Here is a 20,900-nt window from a genome sequence, read left to right as displayed (position 1 = left end):
TAAAAATAAATGTAAGCACGATTTAAAAAACAAAATATTGTTTAAAAGTAAATAATAAAATAATAACAAAAAATAATGAGTAAAGACAGCACTAATTAATTTTTCTACGTCCATTTTGAAGTTCCGATACTGGAGTTCAGCTAGCAGAAAAATGAAATATTTAATTCTATCATCTATGCTCGTCTATAGCAGCGCGTATGAGTCACTAGTCGCAGGTTCGTTGTGCACGCTCACATTCGAATGTATTATGTTTTTCTTTAAGCGCTGATGCATCATCACTCCTATCATCTACGAGTATGCTCACGGCCTGAGTGAACTGTGCAAGTTGAACGCAAAAGCAATATTTCATAGAAATAGTAATTTCAAAGTAATTGAGGACCTTATTACTTTATAGGGAAAGTTTGGTCTATTTCAATCAAGAAAATCTGATAATTTAATTTTTCTTTAAAGGTGATGGGTAAGCGAAAGAATCGCGAATTTGACATATTCTCAATTTCGAAAAACTTTTTGGAACAGGTTGATTTCCCAATTGAAATTTAGTTACCAATAAAACCAAGATGAACAGCTTCAAGAGTCAGCGCTTAAAATAATTTATAGGATTCTATGGGGTAAAGATTTCACCGCAACTTCCCAATAAAACAAAATTAGAAAATCAAGCACTTCATTTCGCAGCACTCTTCTTTTTTTTTTTTTTTTTGACCCCACAAAGTATTTGCAAAGCTAAGCAAAGCAATGAACCTTTCCACAATAAAAGCAGCCCTTGAAATTTCTTTAAAATAATTTGATCACCGCATAACAATATCTAAATTAAATAATAATAAAATAACTGTGATTTGTGTGTGTATGATTTAGCGTGGTTAATTAGAAATATGAAAAGTTTTAGGAAATCATAAATGTAATTTTTTAAAAAAAGAAGTTTTTCTTTTTGTTTTTGTTTTTAGAAAGAACTTACGAGTGTATAACATTTGCCCTTGGTAGTAAGGCAGGTAGACATGCTGAGCATGTGTCGGTTTACCATAGTCATTCATCGCAACACCAACTACATCATCCCCACCTAAATATTACAAGAGAGAGATTGTTATCCCAGCCAAACAAACTTTTCTTCTTTTTTTCACATCACTTTACGTTTTATCTCATTTTAATGCTGTACATTTATACCATTGTTATTGTATATGTTTGATAAGACTGCGCGTATTTAACAACTGTATGGTTATAAATCTTGCAAACTTGTTTCCTTTGGGACTTTACAAGTAGAAATTTATTTCATCGCGAGAATATTTCAGAGAGAGAGAGAGAGAGAGAGAGAAAGAAATAAAAGAATATTATAACCATTTCATTACCTGGAAGGATGATGTATAAAGTTTTTTTCAATAGATGTCACTAATTTGAATCATACTACAATTTAAGTGAAACCTTCAATCAACAAATACGTACACTTTATTGTTCAAATTACCACAAATTACTGATTATCACGGTTACGAGGTGTGGCTATTAAATAACGAGACTGGATGCTGCTACAGAAGAACTATGCATGCGCCAAATCCTAACGACCGACAGCTGTGCAGCGTAAAGCCTCCTCTTTCGATTGTAGCGCGTCTCACGTGTTTTTGTAGAGAAATCTGACTGACTGGAACCTTCGTTTGTGTAAGAGATGTTAGTTTCGTTTTGCCGAAAACTACACATGTAGTAGAGCAACGAATTGAAAGGTGAAATTTCACATCAAAACTTGATAAAACCGCTACTGAAACTTATATTTTATTAAAAGAAATTTATGGCGAAGAATGTTTATCACTTGCGCGAGTTTTTGAGTGGTTCAAGCGTTTCCCAAGATCGCCGAGAAGACGTCGGAGATGATGACCCTTCCAAAACGGATGAAAATATCGATTATAATTAATCAACATTACTATACGTGAGGTGCTTGCTCAACTCCGTGAAAGAGTAAGGAAAAAAACGACCCGATTTGTGGAAGAACTAGTCACGGGGTTCTCCATCAAGAAAACGCGCCGACTCACACTGCATTGTCTGTCAAGACGACGTTTCTAGACAAATACAACATCCCAGTTTTAGGCCATACGCGCCTTATTCGCCTGACCTCTGACCCCATGTGACTTTTATCTGTTCCCCAAAAGTCAAATCTGAATTAAAAGGAACACGTTTTTAGTGTCCGTTGAAGCTGTGAAAGAAAAAGCGGCACTCGTCATGCAGGAGCTCACAGAAAAACACTTGCCAGCACTGTTTCGAACAATGGTAAATTCGCATGGAGCGTTTTAGGGATAGGGGAGGGGTGTATATTGAAGGTGATAATAACTAAATATGTATAAATTTAAAATAAAAATGTTTTATAGCAATAGTCTCGTTATTTAATAGCCACACCTCGTATAGTAAATACAGCTGCGATTATATCTGGAAAGAACGTATACTTTTTCTGAGAAGAGCAGTAAACATTGATTTCTATAATGATATGTCTTATTGTAAAGTGATCTCGATAACACTGAAGGCTGAATATCATTGGCTAAAATTATTAATATTTTTAACCTAGACTGCTGTTATCGAAGTTTGCAGAAAAGTGTGTTGGCCATACTTTCCTCGTCATGACATACCACATCTCTCTATGTATAGATGATAAGTCAAAATGGTCGAGATACTAACTAAAGAATGGTTTCAATTATTTTTTTTTAAATAAAAACATAATATGGTCGACAAGTCAGGGGATAACACTCATTCTAGAGTAATGAAGTTTAATACGACTCTGTAAACAGTAGTATAGTTAAAAAACTGCTACATATTTATGTATCTGTTAACTTATGGTATAAACAAACAACTTTTAAACCGCCAATGTAAAAATTAAATAAATCATCTGAAACTGCATTTAGGCTATTTTTTGTTGAAATTCAGTATTTTTAATTATTACAATTATTTTAAATTAAAATACCCCTTCATAATTTTACAACAGAGTTCTTCAAAGTAAAAAGTACTACGTAATCACTAAATTGAAAAGTTCATAAGATCACTTGCTTATTACAGACAAAGATTTATATTCACATAATTTAGAAAGTAAGCGGTCGTCAAATCAAATGGATTATTTCCAATAATACTGTATTTTTTTTTTTAATAAGCTTAAAAGATATTCGAAATTCTATCACGAAAAGTGATAAAAAGTAGTTGTGATAATTTGATACTCACAAAAAGTATTAATTTTAAAAGAAAGAACGTTTTGATGAAAGAAGGCAGGAATTGATCTTTAATTGGGACATGAAAATACTAGTAAAAAGAAGTGAGCTAAAACTAAAGAGAATCAAAAGTTCTTTGTTTTTTTAGGAAGGTTATAGAATTTTTCATTAATTTTAACATATGGAAATAACCAAAACAAGAAGTGCTAGTTTTTCAAAAGGTTTTGATATTATTAATGAAATAGGGAAAATATAAGAATCACAGAGAAGAGACATTTCTTCAAAACAAGGGTAATCTTTTTTATGAAAATCCATGCAATAACAATAGTATATTATGTTTTATTTATGTTTTTGGTATATTTTCGGCAAGGAGAAAAAAAAATTACATTTACTACAGGCAAAAATATACAAAAATCATTATTCAAAAAAATAAAGTTTATAAAACGTATATATTATATATATTTTTGGTTTTTAGTAAAAAAATAATAATAATAAACGGAAAACGAAAAAAACAAACAAATTAAATAATAAAATTGCATGCAAAAAAAAAAGCAATAATTAAAAAACGTGCAAACAAAAATACGCAAACTACCTCCATCATCTTCTGAATCAGACATGAACGTCTCTTGCATTGCTTCTGGTGCGACTACACGATATTTCTCTTCAGTTGTGACAGTGGTTGTCGTAGTGATTGTGGTTTCGGTAACCACTTTCAACGTTTCTACAACGGTAACATAGCCCAATTTGTTGGCAATTGCAAGCGCTGTTAATCCTTGCTAAATATTGAAAGAAATTGTTATTAACTATTAAAAAATTTTAAATTATATTTAAAAAAAAGGAAATAAAAATACTGAAAAGTTTTTTAAACTCACAAACCTACTACGTATTAACAACAACTGACCAAAAAATATTGAAGTAGTTGCAAGTACTGGTGCAAACTTTATCATATCTTAACGGATGTTTGTTTATAAATCTATTACGTCATTCCATTAAAAATAAATAAATAAAATATAGAATGTACGGACACAGTGCGTCTCTACATTTATTATTACAGAATTTTAAAACTGAGTACTGCTTCAGTTCAACGGTTTGAGACCAAGTTTCTTCATCATAACTTTCTATAAATATGAGTTTTGAGTTTCAAGTACCATTTATTTTAATTATTAAAATATACTGTAGTTAATAAAGGTATTACTCATTTTAAAATGAACAAAAACTAGGGTATCGATAGTCTCTCTCTTGTTATGCCACTGCTCTCTTTTTTACCTTAATATAATTATAATAGAATATCAATCATTAGGTTTAAGATTTTCAGAACACAGGGTGCAATAGCACGGATTTCTGAACCGAATAAAACTAATCAATCAATCGCTTTGTTGGACAGAATTCGGCAAAGATCAGATTAAAGAAAATTGACCTTATATTGAAGATAAACTCATATGCAATTAGAATAAATCGATGTACAAATAACTGTTATAAAACGAAAATAAAAAATAAGAAAAACAATGTTAACTTACATTCGTAAGCGCATCAGGTTTAGCTCTTGACTGCAATAACAATGTTATAACCAAACAATGACCCTGTTGGGCAGCTTGATGTAGTGGAGTATATCCCAGTGAAGTACTACTTTCAACGTTAGCCCCTTGTTCCAGCAACCATCTTACCATAGCCACTTGTCCAAAATGGCAAGCTATATGCAACGGCGTGTAACCAGCCTAGAAATGAAACACATAATAATAGGTAATAAAAAACAAACTCAGCAAGTTAATCTATTGCAATTTTATAGTATTTGGTGTCGTGTTATGTATATAATATATCTTTATATATACAGAATTTTTGTTACTAACTATTTATTAGCATCGTAATGATGATTAAACTTTTTAAAACAAAGAAACAAAATGGTTTCTTTTGTGTCTGTCATGTGACCGTACTTATTTACTAGAAACAAAGACTCATGTTACAAACAGAATACTTTTTATTTTCTTCTTAAACGATTAAAACACATATAAAAATGTCGGCAATCACTCATTTATAAACCCAATGTAAACACCATCACGATAATAAATCGACCCAATCAAAACAAGTCGTAAACATTATTCTAACACTCTATATGTTGGATTACTCTATTGGAAGTATCCTCTCAAAAACAGAATACATATTCATTTTTTATTCGAGTCCCTACAGAGGAAGTGTAATAAACCTTTATTTTCTAATAACATCACCTAATTATTGTATGGATTACTGCATTTAAGATTTCTAATCATGGATATTTAAACCAGAACATTCACGCACCTAAGTTGCGCATTCTGTAAAAACAATTGCATTGATAGTTGCTTTTACTTTTGCTACAGTCACCTGTCTGGAACTCCCGAGGAGAAAGTCCACGGATTCATCGGTTCCCCCTCCTGAACAACAAGTATTAGACGACGCCTGACCACAGATGGTAAAATCAAAAGTTATTTGGAGTAGAATTACTTTCACTGCTCTTTTCAAACCGGATGATATTTATTTAACAAAATGTTTAAAGGGTTTTATTTGAAATGAATTGTTGGTATTTTGTATGAGTATTTGGAAAATTAATACGGGAGACGAAATCATTGCTCATGGTAGTGTCTGCCTAAATACAAACACCAGTTAACATGCAAAAGAAAGTTGCTCATTAGTGGACCCATGATTTGCCTTGTTTTCGGCAAATTCGAGAATTTCTCATTCACTTACAGAGACTTAAGGCTTTTTTTTAAAGGCTGGAGTAAATTTTTACAAGAGATAATAAAATTTCATGCAGAAACGCATGAAGATTGAAGATTAAAACCATGTTATTATATCCGACAGATACATTAAACGATATCGTAAGAAAAATTAGTATTAAAAATTCATTTATTGAAAAAAATTGGACTAGAAAATTACTTGTTTTCATTTCACAGGAAAAAAAAACTAATGAACTTATTCACTGAACAGACAACACGAGGTTTCCCTTATTTGCATTGAAGCACTACAATTAGATCTAATATTTATGTAGGGAATTGAAATAAGGAGTTAATAATTTGTACATAAAAAGGACGCCTAGCTGTGAAGTACTAACTCTTTTAAATAATTTTCGATTAAATAAAAAAAAATTAACTAACCTTTGTAACAGCATCAATTGTTGCATTATTTTTCCCAAGTATTTGTGCAACTTTTACTCTATCCTCTTGTGCACAAAGATGTAAAGGTGTCAAACCATTCTTTATTTTTCCAAAAATAACAAACAAAGAAACAATAGTCAATAAAACAATTGATGAAAAGTAATTATTAAGATAGTAGATCAAATTTAACCGAGTTAATATATTCACGACTTAAGAGCAGCAGCATTTTACCTTGGAATGATGATTAACGTCTGCGTGATGATCTATTAGCAGAGTAGCCATATCTGTGTGACCTTCTTGGGCGGCCAAGTGTAAAGGTGTAAAGCCCGCCTTAGATTCAGCATTAGCTTTTGCTCCGTATTCAAGTAATGTAGTTGCAATATCCATCTAATTAAACAGTTATTATTATAATCTTAAAAAGGAAAGATAAAATTCAACTTAAACATATTAATAACAAACAATAATCTATCATGGAATACCAAAATACTTTCTCGTGTAGCAACAATATTCATGGCGCACCAATAAGCTATCACTCCCAATTAGAATCAACTTTTTAAGGCAAAAATTCAATTAAGGAAAAAAAAAATGCTGAGAACAGGACATGTGCAGGGGATTGACCAGATCATGCCCAACGATCGCAGAGAGACACCATTCCCCACACAAGTAGTAGGTACCAGAACATTCAAAAGAAAAGTCTTAAACTACGAGATGTGGTTATTAAATAACGAGACTATTGTTGTAAAACATTTTATTTTAAATGTACACATATTTAGTTATTATCACCTTCAATGTACACCCCTTCCCTAACCCTACAACGCTCCTTGCGAATTTACCATTGTTCGAAACAGTGCTGGAAGTCTTTTTCTGTGAGCTACTGCATGACGCGTGCCGCTTTTTCTTTCACAGCTTCAACTGGGACTGAAATCGTGCACCTTTTAATGCAGATTTCACTTTGGGGAACAGATAAAATTCACATGGGACCAGGACAGGCGAATAAGGCGGTTGGCCTAAAACTGGGATGTTGTACTTGGCTAGAAACGTCTTGACAGACAATGCAGTGTGAGCCGGCGCGTTATCTTGATGGTGAACCCCGTGACTTGTTCTTTCACAAAGCGGGCCGTTTTTCCTTAATCTTTCACGAAATTAAGCAAGCACCTAACGGTAGTGATGTTGATTAATTATAATCGATATTTTCATCCGTTTTTGGACGTGGAGGGGCGACCCGGGCGGTCATCATCGGCCATCTTGGAAACGCTTGAACCACTCAAAAACTCGCGCACTTGATTAACATTCATCGCCATAAACTTCTTTTAATAAAAGATAAGTTTCAGTAGCGGTTTTACCCAAGTTTTGATGTGAAATTTCACAATTCGTTGCTCTACTACATGTGTAGTAACATGTTTTCGGCAAAACGAAACTAACACCTCTTACACAAAAGGCGATTCCGGTCAGACAGATTTCTTTACAAACACGTGAGATGCTGCAATCGAAAGAGAAGACTTTACGCTGCACAGCTATCGGTCGTTAAGATGTGGCGCATGCATAGTTTTTTCTGTAGCAGCATCAGTTTCGTTATTTAATAGCCACACCTCGTAAATAACAGACATCGCAAACTAGTCCTGGATATAAAGATAAAAGTTTTGGCACAGAACGTCATCGTACACCCCCTCGTAGTTCTTTTTTATTGCCTGTTATTAAACATAGTTTCAAGAAAAACCAAAAGAAACTATGTAAGATAGGTACAATACATTGATGTAATTTCCATTTTGATAACTCAAAATCGAAAAACAGCTGGATTACTTTATTTTAGCCCATAAGAGAAAGTAAAAAATCTTATTTATGAAATTACTTAAAATTAATTTACTTGATTTTTCTTGGCAGCAATATGTAGCGGTGTATGACCATTTTTGGCAACAGCATGAGGAGAAGCACCTTTTTCCAACAGTAGTAGAGCAACATTTTGATTATCATAATGACTGGCCACATGTAATGGTGTTACTCCGTTCTTTAAAAAAAAAAAATTATAACAAATAAAAAGACAACAGAAGCAGCTGTAAATTTTTTTTATAAACATTACTTTAATAATTAATAATAATAAAGTACCTTTCCTTGAGCATCAACTGGAGCATCTCTTTGTAATAATAATTTAGCTACTTTCATATTACCATATTTGGCGGCCAAATGTAAGGGAGTAAAGCCTTTTTTGGTAGTAGCATCCAAGGAAGCACCATTTTCAAGAAGCACTGCTGCCACCTAAACAGTACGTAATTATTTTAAAAGCAAACAAATTAACATCTTAAAAGCTATACAAAAAAAGAAGTGCAAATTACCTCTTCCTGGCCTTCTTTGGCGGCAATATGTAATGGAGTATATAGATCTCTGGTTGTACTGTGAGGGGAAGCACCGTGTTGTAGAAGTAGCATGGCAATGTCAGCATTACCCAATCTACTTGCCACATGAAGAGGAGTCTATCAACAAATGAAAAGTGAGTTTTTCAACTTGGTTTTTCTGCAAAGGCCTCTATGCATCAATCTTTATAAGCGTATAAATGAAATGGCTATATCGGATTTTTGAGGAAAAAAAATTAAATAAAAGATGAAGTATCCTTGAACAAAAGAAACTTAGAAATCTTAAAAGTGTAATGGTTGAAACTGGGAAAGAAGCGTTTAAAAGTTTTGGTGACAAGTGTATCTTCCTGAAATATAGGAATAATCTTACTACTAACTTCTTTAGTTAAGATGACCAAACATTAGATTTTAATTTTCTACGATTTTCCATATTTGAAGTCTGCTAAGTGAATTGGTACCTCAGCGCATATAAATAAGAAAAATCCGGTATCCAGCACGAATGAATTAATTCTCAAGATATCTTTCATTAGTAGAAATCTAGAAAGGCATGCAAGACTTTCGATTTTGATTGAATGCTTTAAATAGAATAGGAAACACAGATTTGATACTATTTTATAGATGTTTAGGGGAAGAAAACACCTAAGATCCAAATCTATCGCAAGTTCTATTGTTATTGCTGTACTATAAAACACACGCCAAAGTAACTTCAGCGAAACAAGGTTACATATTGTTTTGGAGACGCCTCCGTGCACCCAAACTGAGCGAAAACTTTTTTGGACTTCTTCAATGACAGATAAATTACCTTTAAGTTTTGATACAAATTAGTCTCAAATTACAGAATCACTGCTAGGTACTTTTATTCTTTTTTGTTTAACTTTGCAAGAGAATACTTTCAAAGAGAAGCATTTCAGTTACAAGTTTTTTACCTGTTCTTCTCTGGCTTTGGCATCCACAGTAGCATTATGCCTTAATAATACTCTAACAATGTCAGCTTGATTAGCTCTTGCGGCAAGATGAAGCGGAGTCTCACCGCGCACCGTTGTAGCATCTGCAGAAGCACCCTTGCCCAACAGGCATAACGCTATCGTCATACAGCCCATAAAACAGCTCACATGCAATGGAGTAAGACCAGACTGGAAAATATATTACATAAACTCACTTATTACTGAATTATTGTAAGAAATTATACAGATGGAAATACAATTTTGTTTTCTAGTTTAAAAGCTGATTGGTTCTATCATAACAAACTTACAGATAACAACAGATTAATGGAATTCAAAGAGATTTCAACATAAGACCAGATAAAGTACCTCTGTAGTAGATTCAATGGAAGCACCGTATTTAAGGAGTAATTCTACAACTTTAATTCTATTCTTCTTGCAAGCTATATGGAGTGGAGTAAATCCGTTTAATGCCCTAGCGTTAGGATCTGCTTTTCGATCTAAAAGCAACCTGAAAATAGAAAATACGTTATTTATTGATAGTTTTTTGGATCACTGTTATTTAAACAATGCTTGAACATAACAGCCACCTTTTTTATTAACAGTTCCCTAAATAATTTAACTTCAATAAACTTATAGAATGAAAAAATATTTTTTTATATTTTTTTTTATTTTTTGTGCTATCAATGTTTACACTTTTAACCAATCAACCAGTTGTATTTGCTTTTAGCAATAACTGGCTGGTAGGTTTTTAAATATTGTAATGTTTAATAAATTCTACCAAAGAAGAATACACATAGATGTTGTTTGAAAATATTATCTCCTTAAAATAGAGGGGAACAGTGCAATCTCTTGTGATCTCATTGAAAAACTTTTCCCTTTCTTTTTTTGTAATTAGGGCAAACCAATGACTGTGTGTTCAAAAATCCTTCGTCTCATTACATCTCCTACAAAGAGGAGAGACCAATTTACCTATTCTAAACAAATATGACCTACAAATACCATGGTTTGCTCGCATTCTATTTATTATGGTAACAGATTAATTGATATTTTTTACACGTCCGCCATAAATTATATTTGGTAACAAATATAGAAATCTAGAGAAAGCTGACCAGTGCCTGTTAAATAATAAGTCATAATAATACTGCCTGTTGATGTTACTACTAAAAATAATTTTAAATTTCATAATTATATTTACCAACCTAGCCACAGCAACATGACCACAATGTGCAGCCACATGCAACGCCGTCAAGTAGTCAACGGTTATATCGTCAACCGGAGCACCATGGTATAGTAATATCCTTGCTGCGTCTACATGATCTCCTTGGGAGGCCATATGCAAAGCTGATAATCCATTCTAGATGGAAGAAAAAAAAAATTAGATTTACTTTATAATTATTTACATCACATGTAAACATTAAAATTTAATAAATATCTACAGCGAAACAACAAGCAATAAGGGGGAATCTACCCCTTAAACTCTGATAATCAATATAATCATTTTTCTAAAAAGTAATATGTTTTGATTTGCCACCTTCGTTGACTCAATTATATTCTCGTTCATTCTCAGATATCAGCCTAGAGTACACCTTTTTTTTTTCCAGAAAATGATTTTCCTGCGGCATTTATTTTTAAAAAAATAAGAAAAAGGAGTGATCCAAGGACGTAACCTTGAGGAAATTACAGGTTACAATAAACTTACTAAGATCATCCGATTAGATTTCGGCATAATCTCTAACTTATTGTATTGAATCTCTTATTACTAAAATGAAATCAAAACAAGACTTAAGATATAAATATAGTAGAGGTTATTATTACGACTAGAGAATATAAGAGAGAGATAATTAATAATTGAATGATATAACCTTTGTTTTAGACGTGAGTGGTCCCCTATTTTCAATTAAAAGGTCAACTACTTGATCGTGGCCTGATCTGGCGGCACAATGCAGCGGTGTCAGACCATCCCTGGTTTTGGCCTCTATATTTGCACCTTTGTCTAATAACAGTGAGACCATTGCCATTTTTCCCCACTTACAGGCAACATGCAATGGTGTTATATTGTGCTGTAACATTAAAAAAAAAAATAGATACATATATCACTTTTAATATCCAGCATGAATCATTCGCTATAAACAGGAATTAACAATGTTTTTTACTTTCTCTTACTCTACTGCAATAAAGACGAAGTATTGCGATTTTGCAGATTCCTCATTTATTTTTCACCGGAAGTCCCATGAGGTTCGAAAAAGTTGTTTTTTTATGAATTGGATTGTCAGTAAAAAGAAAAAATACGGCTCTAAAGCTTTTCATTAAATTTATACTAATTGCTTTTATAAAACTTTTACATGAAACGTTTTCCGAGGAAAATTCATACAAGTAGCCGTTTTGGGTGAAAAGTACAGGTGTCTACATGTGCTTACGAACCATAAAAACTTTTTAATACCAAATGAAAATCGTTCGAACTATTTCTTGAAAACTGCGAAAAACTAGAGGGAAAAAAAAACTCCTCAGTAAAAGCCTCACTGCACAAGTTGACAAATTTTGACAAAATCTTCAGAAATCAGATGCCACCATGGTGGTGATTTTAACAGAATATAAAATTTTGTGAGCTCCATTTACTAAAGCTCCAATATTGTAATATTATTTTTTGATTTTCTGAAGTAATAATAATTTTAAAATTAGTCACAATCGCAATACGGCATCATTAAAGTAACAATTTGAATGCATAAATTGCTTCAATTCAAATTTTACACCAATCTGGTAAAAGAACAACAATAAACAAGTTAAATTACTTAAGAAAGCGAACTACAATGACCTAAAAAAACCGTTTTAGTCATAAGGTTTCTTTTATTAAAAAAAAAAAAATTCTTGTTTTATGCATTTCATACATTACCTTAGCTGCAAAATTAATATCAGCTCCTTTCTGATGAAGCAAGTTAGCAATATTTTGATTGCCATAGTGTGCTGCGATATGCAACGGCGTGAATCCACTTTTGGAAGTAACGTCAGGATTGTGATCATTCTAAAAATTTAGGACGGGTCAAAATAATTAGTTTTGATTTGACCAATAAATAATGTTGTTTAAAATAAGCAAAATAAAATCAAATATTAATAGTACTGATAAAATCAAATATAGAGTGTAACTTGATTACATAAATAGATGAATAAGCATTTGAATCTTTTCGAATTGAAGGATGTGGATATTGTGAAAGTCTTCAGCAAATTTTTTGGTTGCTATTTTCAAAAAATCCAGTGAGAGTAGTTCACCGTAACGATATTTATTATTTTAGATTGGCAATGTGGGAAAATTCCACTTTAAAAATACTAAAAAATAGACGAAATTTCACTAGTGGCCATTTCTTTAGGGACCTTGTCGTCCCTGCCGGTACCAAACCTAGCCAGTTACTTGAAGGTTGAGAGCAGCAAATAGGATTTTCACTTGATCGCGGAGGATTGCTTATTTCTTCTTTCTAAGTACAACTAAGTACTTGGTTAAGCTGAATGATGAATAATTTACCTGCAACAATAGCGTAGCAGCTTTACAATCGTCCTTTTTCGCCGCTATATGCAAAGCTGGCAGTCTAACTTTACCACGGGTATCATTTTCAAGTAATACTGCTACAACTTTATCATGTCCTTGTTGCATTGCTACAGCCAATGGGGTAAAACCATCCTGTTGAAAAAAGTAAATCTATGATAAGAACTCTATTCCTAATGCACAAGGTTGTATTATTATAGAATATATTAAAAGCATATATTTGGTATTCTTTAATTTCTAACATCAAACTCTTGTTGATGAGCCTATCAGAAGAAAAGTTTTTCTTTTTTTAAAAGAAAGCAACCACTTTCTAGATTTTGGCGGCCCTTATAGTCAGCGTACACCTTTCTAATTTATTGAGCAACAATATTTAGTGCCCACACTTCGTACTCTTCGTAATTTATTTAAAAAGGGAGAATTTAATGCTGATGGATCACAAACAGAACGAGACAAAACCTACAGTTTTCTCATGGATTTACATTAAAAACCGATTCGAAAATTTAGAAATTTCCCCTTAATGTAGTAATTTCAGATAAATTAAAATTATAATCTAAAGAACTGATAGCTCCGTACTTAAGGCAAAGTTTATGACTGTAGAAATAATATAATTAAATGAAAGGAACGGATTGGCTCAGAGGTAGGGAATTGACCTATACGGGGCGGGCGTTAAGTGCCCCTAATTTTATTCAAATTTGTATAAGATATTCTTGGTCGAAAATAAGCCGTAACGTATTCGGACGTTCGTCTGTGTGGGCCTCAGAAGCCCGAACCGAGCTGATTGGCTGTAAAAAGGATAGATACTCTGCACGACGGTCAGAAATACATTGAAATAAGGCCGCCAAAATTGACACGCCTTAAATAAATAAATCAAGGAAGTAAATTACAAGATAAAATAGTTCTCGAAAGGTTGAACCTTCTCTAAACTTGTAATTCTCGATATCTCCCTCCTTTTGGTGCCCGAGCTCGGCCGTTAGTGGCACTCTGGTCTCTTAATGGCCTTCGAATCATGATTATTTTAAGTCGAATTTGGCCTAGTTAGAAACCCAGTCAGCTTGGTATATCTTCTTCATAAACATAGGGTAATTTAGATTCTCAAATAAAATGTCAAAAAAATTACATTCTGTTTATACAAACAAAATGAAAAATGTAAAAAAGTTAAATTACCTCAGTAGCAAGTCCTTGGTTGGCACCTTTGTTCAATAAAAATTTTACAACAGCGTCATGGTTTTCTTGTGCCGCCATATAAAGAGGTGTGAAACCATTTAGTGACTGCACGTTTACATTGGCTCCTTTGTCGACTAAATGTCTTGCCACTTCTTCCTGGCCGGCTGAAATTTAATTAATTTTTTTAAAAAAATAAATATTACAATCCGAAACCTCACAACAAGTCTTTTTCTTACTTTAATTATTCATATTTTATTTTACTAATCTTCAGGTATACTTAATAAATTCAGAGGTGTGGACCTGGTAACTCAACGTGACTAGTAAAATGCTCCTCAAGAAGCGCTACGGTCCAATTTGGAAGCAAGGCTTCAATTTAAAAGCCTTTAGAAGATCTCCTTCCGTTTAGTCAACCGTATTTCTTGAAAGATGGAGTTCCGCGAATATAATTTTTACATATTCCTAAATATTTCCTATTAGAAGAATAAAATATTGCAATGCCTACATTGTGCTGACTTGGCACTTTTGGAGGAGACCTTTTAAGGTATATGAAATTCTTGCGGTGGGAATTAATCCACGAAGCCATTGTGAGGAGAGAATAGTATTGGTACCAGGCAGAGGCTATCCCTAACTGGCGTTTCCTTCTTTCTTGGGATTCTCCCTCTCTTCAACCATCCCAGGTTCTAATTTTGGGTGATCTTTATCAGAATATCTGCAGAGAGCATTAGAAGGAAGGGATATGTTGCTCCTGAAAGTAGCTTTCCTTGGCTGCTCATTCTCCAGACAGCCAATTGAGTGGACTAATCTGCGACCAATGGGATACAACAGATCTATGAATCGGAGTCAAGTATATATTTACTTTAAAAAATGCTTTACAAAACACTACATATTAAAATTAAATCTCACCCAATGCGGCAATGTGCAGAGCTGTATTTCCTTTCTTAGTCGCAGCATCCACAGTGCAGCCTCTGCTGAGCAGCTCCTGCACGATCTCCACATGTCCATCTTTTGCTGCTAGATGTAAAGCATTCAATCCGTTCTGCAAAGTCAGTAAACAAAAAAAATAATTTCAATTAAATGACTATTTTTAAAAATAATACCTCATGAATATGAGCTCAGAACCAAATTGGATAATAAGCAAATTAGGGGTCCTAAATTATCTGACAGCATCACGTGACGAATCATCCTCCTACTCTCAATAACACTCAATGCTGTTTTTTTTTTTTATGGCTATTTGAAAATATTGCACATAATAAACTTGAAACCAGTTAGGGAGTTTTGAGTCATCGCCCGTTTGCAACCGTAATTCAGCTTCATAAAGACCTTTTCAACGAAGCAATATACACTAGATTGTTTAAAGGACGTGCCAAAAAGATGACGGATTGATCCGTGGTTTCCGAATAAACCAGAGCTGGAGTGTGCGGCCACGTGTTTTCGGGGTGTGATCACGTTTCCGAAGTCTGCAGTTGCAACGATCACCATAAAAAAAAACGAAGTATTACTAACATTGAAGATACGGTTAGGCCCCGCAGAGCTGGATATTGTACCTGATTTTACCCGCCGTAGCTCCATCAGAGATGCATCATCGGCAGTGAAGTAATCAGTTTGGTGTGGAGGTCTCGACTTCACCTTTGTTTCCGTCTATGAGTCAGCAGCGGTAGTGCGAGGCGGAAATATAAGCGAAACCTCCACCCCCAAACTGATCAATCAATCACCTCTGAAGACAGATGAATTCCGGAACCGGACAGAAACCCGATAAACCATTTTATGATTGGATAAAATCAACAATATCAGTAAGCATTACTTAAATTAAGTACAATTTAAAACATTACAAGCCCTGTCCATCGGCAAATGAATAGCGCAGCAATTCAAAAATTCATCCACTTAACTCCATTTCCTCTGACGGGCGCTTTACCCTACCTCATTTCCGTACTCGGCTAGCACCTAAGCCAGACTGCTGTTTCCTACCTGTCTTCTCTTGCAACAATTTCCACACTATCAGCCATGACTTGCACAGCTTTAAACCTCTTCTTCTGCCTTAATAATCTCTGGTAAGATTTCCCACAATTTCATGTACGTTTAACACAAATTTTAAAGTAAAACCCACTATTTTGAAACTCAAATGATTAATTTTGACTGAAAGCGCTTTAGAATGACAGTTTTTATTTGAGTTACGCAAATATTCAATTCGATAAAATGAAATAAATTTTACAAATGTATGAACACTTAGGAATTAACCTTGAAGAATTCGCACCAGAAATGCCCACATTAAACAAGCACTTCTGGTCCACCAATTTTTCTTCAAATTTGGAGTTTTTGTTACATATTAATTCAACAGGTTCGTGAAGTGTTCCCCTTCTCGCCCTGAAGTGTTCTTATTCGAATTTTCGCGATGAAAAGTTTTTAAATAATGGAGATTTATAAAAATAGTTTTCTTTAAAGTGTTCCTTAAGTGATGGTTCAAGGATTTCCATCACAAAGTTTGTTCTCAGATCCCACTAGGTGAATCTGAACATAATATACAGTTTGTGTACCCTGCGGATTATTTTGTTTTGTTCACGCATACAGCCTTTCACACAGAGCATTTGCTGCTGAACATTACTTTGTTCGTCACAGAGGGTCTCAAAAGATGCACTGGCATTTATTAACTGATATCGAATATTTGGCACGATCAACATACCACTAAAAAGTTATGAGAGAATGCGAATTAAAATATGTAGACAAAGATACTTTACCGCATTGCAAGTGTTGATGTCCACTCCTTGTTCCACTAACAGAAGCACCTTGTCCAGCTGGCCGGCTCGGGCTGCTCTTAAGAAACTTGTACTCGGATCTGACTGGAATTTAAATAAAAATCAAATTAATCAAATACCTCAGACGGGCATATTTGCTTAAATTATCAATTCTAGTTAACTTAGCAAGTGCGGGATAAGTGAATTGAGAGCGCTTGCTAGTCAAACGATGCAATACTAACTGATATCTAATAAATTAGTCATTATGTTATTAGATAAATCACAAAAATATCTCCTGAATCACAAGATTCTAACTTGAATATTAATAATATTAAAGAGAAAGATACGTATATACCTTTTTTTTGGACTGCTATAGTTTGAATAAGTAAATGCATAAATTAAAATAAAAAAATGTAAATAATGGCAAACAATGACATCACTAAATATTTATATTTTTAATTTATGATGGCATCACATTAAAAACTATTGCATATTATGTCTGTTCTATAAATGGATTATTCACCTAGTTGAACTTTCAACAATTAAATGACATTACAGGTTTTGCGAAAGCGATTTTTCCCTGTTTTTTTAAAAATATTTAGTTGAAATTGACTGTTGATTGATTCAGCCAATCCTAGAACGTCCACGAACAATTAAAAGTTGATTTAGCAAATAATGCAGTTTCTCCTAGGCTAAGTGACCTATCACTGCAGAAAACTAGAGGGTAGTTACACACTTCCAATCACCAACTGGCAGCTTTTGCAAACAAATTTGAAAGAACTTTTCTGGTTATATCTATCGCCACCAAAACTTCTTCAAAATCATTTTTTCAAATAAAGGTGGTTATAGATACTAAAAAGCATAACTAGTGTCCAGAGGAGGTTATTACGTATAAACAACTGGAAAGATAAGATTTTTATTTTTGTCAAGGTTTATTCTGTACGAATTAGATGAGGAAGCAGCATCAACTTCACCATATTTTAATCTAATCAGTGAGGTAAAGTTGAATATGAAACTAAAAATAAAATTATTCGAGAAGCCCCGCCAAAAAAAATTGAAATTCAATTCAGAAAAACCGTACTTTCAGGTTTCAACATTCTATTTACAAACACTCTATCCGGTCGCCAAATTACGGTCGTATTTTTGTATCAAAAGTAAAATGTAAAGAACCAGATTTTAAAGGAAGTAACCAATATAAGATTGGTGTAAACATTGTAATAGGCATGGTGTGACACCCTAGTAAAAAGAGAAAAAAATTATGCGAAGAGTTGGATGTCCGAATATCGATTACCAGAGAGAGAGTGAGTGTAAAGAAGAGAAACTGAAGAGAGATAAAAGAGCGGAAAGGAGAGAGAGAGAGATCTTTGTATTCAGGTCACAATTCAAGGTCAGAATAACAGAGTTGACAAGACAAACTGGGCACAAGCATCAGTGTTTGTCTTCATTCTGTTGCTGTAAAGGTAAACATGCGCACCTCCTGCTTTATTCTCACTCACGCTCTTCCCTTCTATGTTGAAGTATATTAGTTTGCAGAAGTCGAGCCACTTTTTATCTAGACTCAAGTTTGGTGTATATCCAGGGATCAGGGATTGGCAAATGACGAGGAGCCGCATAAACTAGAATATATTCCATCATTTCCGCTTCCGCTACCTCTAATTATTTACTACAATGGAAAATTTCCCTAAAAACTGTTAGTTTCCCACAAATAAAGAGTTGGGGAATAAATAACCCTTTTAGGTAGCATTTTCTGTTACAGAATGAATACAAAGGTTTCAAGAAATTTACCTGAGAAAGATGTTGTAGAACTAGAACCTCTCCTTAAAATAATATTGCTTCAAAAGAATTTTAATGTGTTAGTGCCATATTTATTACTGCATCTGAAGTAGAGGATCTTATAACATACCATAGTCTTTAGAATAGAAAAGGTACATACGAGTATACTACAGAATTTAGTCTTGTAAGGCTTCTACAACAAGGGGACGGGCTGTTGAAATCGCTAGCCCAGATGTTATAAATAAAGCGATGTATAAATCGCGACAATAGATGATAATCTTCGGCAACCATACAAGTTGCATCCAGTTGCAAAACTCCACACGTTGGCCATAATCTTCCATATTAAGTTAAGCGAAAGGATTATTGCCTTGCAATGTGCCAAGTACTGATTATAAAAATAGTCTATCATTGTGAACGTCTTCCCTCTGATTGCCACAATTGTTACAGCACAATAATATCTGAGATTTTGAAGCATGCATGGCTGAATACTCTATGAGAAAAACGACGATTATTCCGGGATATCTGTTGGTATATTCTTGGAGCATGAAGAGCATAAACTTCAAATAAATGAACACAATATCAGCATATTCAGTTGCACTGAAAAACTCGCATTTCCCCCTAAATTCTCCGTAAGTACTAATTGGTTAAACATGATTGGCTTTTTTAAAAAAAAAAAAAAATGGTAGCGATTTCGTTTGATCACTTTGATGTGCTGTAGATCACATAATTTTGTAACTACAGTTAACACATTTTTATATTTGAAATGAATCCTCAACAAATTCACAAAGATTTGTAACAGAACAACAATCAGAAAATTTTGAAATACTATAGAAAATTTAACAGTTTTGAGAAGCACAAGATGCAACTTTAAAGTATTAATAAAAATACTTTTAAATTATGAAGCTAGAAGGGCACTCAAAGTAATAACTGGTCAAAAACAGTGTAATTAGAGTTAAACATGCAATGCCATTCTAATTAATGGACTAAAACTCACACTTCTCCTTCTTATCGCAATCTATTATTATGGATAACAGAAGTGGTAACCTCCTTTCCTCTAAGTCACCTACAACACTTTTTGTAAAAGTGTTGAATAATGGACTACAGCTGACGGATATTATAAACAATGATAAATGTTAACTTATCATAGAAATAAACACGAAATATATATTTTATATAAATAAATGTATACAGAATTTAAATTTATTTAAATCATAAAATAAACTGAAGGAACATTTTATTTGAAGCTCGTCGTCACATGTTATCACATGATAATATTTTATAGAACATATGTTTTATTTTTTTTTAAAGAACACATGTTTGGCTTTTAATGAAGCGAAAGAAATGTTAAAACGTTAATATATTCTATGTACTCAAGACAATTTTGTAATTATGTAATTTTATTCAAAAATTAAAATACATGTATTAAAAGGCAGTTCTAGAGAAAAATTATTTACATATTTATATTTAAAAATTAAAATAACTGAATTATAAAACATGCGCTTTTTTAAAATGTTAACACACGTTATAACGTGCACTAAACAATTTCAATTCCCAAAAGAGTTCCTGATGGAGAGCACCAATGAAAAGGATGAACACCCTTAATTTTTTTTTTTTTGAACATTTTGCTGGCCATTGCCTAACATATTTCAACTTGTAATTTAAGGTCTGACAAATTAGGAACCGGATAATTTTTACTTATGTATTAGAAATTGTCTAATCTCTAATCATTTTTTCTAAAACGTCGAATGTAGAACCATAAATGTAAACTTAAAATTTACAATTTTTCAATATTATATTTTGGATTTTTTTAAATGGAAGACAATCCAAACAAGCGTTTCCGGAAAAAATTCCACTGAAAAAATAAAATTTTACGAAATAAAACTTCCTTTTTCACTTGCGAGTATGAGTAATGAAAACAAAAATACATGCATTTAATATTAAAAGAAGGGAAAATCTAAAAAGTTTATTTTTTGCACATACAGAGGTACTAGTATAAGGAAAATGAATGTCAAAGATATGCTTATATAACAATAGTTTTATTTCATAATAAATAGAAATTTAAAACTACTACATACACTAGTAGTAAGCCAATAAAACTAGTTTTGCAAGTAT

General features: G+C 33.1%; 1 protein-coding gene and 1 long non-coding RNA gene across 22 annotated transcripts in view; one reads left to right on the top strand and one right to left on the bottom strand.

The window, feature by feature from the left end:
- LOC141451900 (uncharacterized) overlaps positions 1-20,900 on the bottom strand; it is a 108,860-nt gene that overhangs the window by 24,819 nt on the left and 63,141 nt on the right. For 18 of the 21 annotated variants that reach the window (XR_012457168.1, XR_012457169.1, XR_012457170.1 and 15 more), the window contains 17 exons: positions 17,019-17,120; positions 15,190-15,322; positions 14,287-14,450; positions 13,102-13,257; positions 12,478-12,606; positions 11,450-11,647; positions 10,787-10,941; positions 9,954-10,095; positions 9,570-9,776; positions 8,626-8,763; positions 8,399-8,548; positions 8,160-8,300; positions 6,527-6,682; positions 6,296-6,394; positions 4,688-4,885; positions 3,763-3,946; positions 953-1,054 (listed from right to left, as the gene is read on the bottom strand). Coding sequence is in view for 16 of the 21 variants with exons in the window: in XM_074123701.1 (XP_073979802.1) it covers positions 953-1,054; positions 3,763-3,946; positions 4,688-4,885; positions 6,296-6,394; positions 6,527-6,682; positions 8,160-8,300; positions 8,399-8,548; positions 8,626-8,763; positions 9,570-9,776; positions 9,954-10,095; positions 10,787-10,941; positions 11,450-11,647; positions 12,478-12,606; positions 13,102-13,257; positions 14,287-14,450; positions 15,190-15,322; positions 17,019-17,120 (2,554 nt within the window). In the remaining 5 variants the exon portion in view is untranslated. The remainder of the gene's footprint in view (positions 1-952; positions 1,055-3,762; positions 3,947-4,687; positions 4,886-6,295; positions 6,395-6,526; positions 6,683-8,159; positions 8,301-8,398; positions 8,549-8,625; positions 8,764-9,569; positions 9,777-9,953; positions 10,096-10,786; positions 10,942-11,449; positions 11,648-12,477; positions 12,607-13,101; positions 13,258-14,286; positions 14,451-15,189; positions 15,323-17,018; positions 17,121-20,900) is intronic. The other 3 variants (XM_074123693.1, XM_074123695.1, XM_074123696.1) reach the window with 1 other exon arrangement.
- On the top strand, positions 3,322-8,315 carry LOC141451911 (uncharacterized). The gene is made up of 3 exons (XR_012457175.1): positions 3,322-3,461; positions 5,522-5,613; positions 8,177-8,315. It is a non-coding gene; the product is annotated as an uncharacterized lncRNA (long non-coding RNA).

The sequence above is a fragment of the Rhodnius prolixus genome, unplaced genomic scaffold (genome assembly GCF_049639745.1).
Source record: "Rhodnius prolixus isolate KJV_2025 unplaced genomic scaffold, Rpr scaffold_14, whole genome shotgun sequence".
NCBI lineage: Eukaryota > Metazoa > Arthropoda > Insecta > Hemiptera > Reduviidae > Rhodnius > Rhodnius prolixus.
Note: the sequence above shows the minus strand (reverse complement) of the source record. Positions and strands in the feature narration are given on the sequence as shown.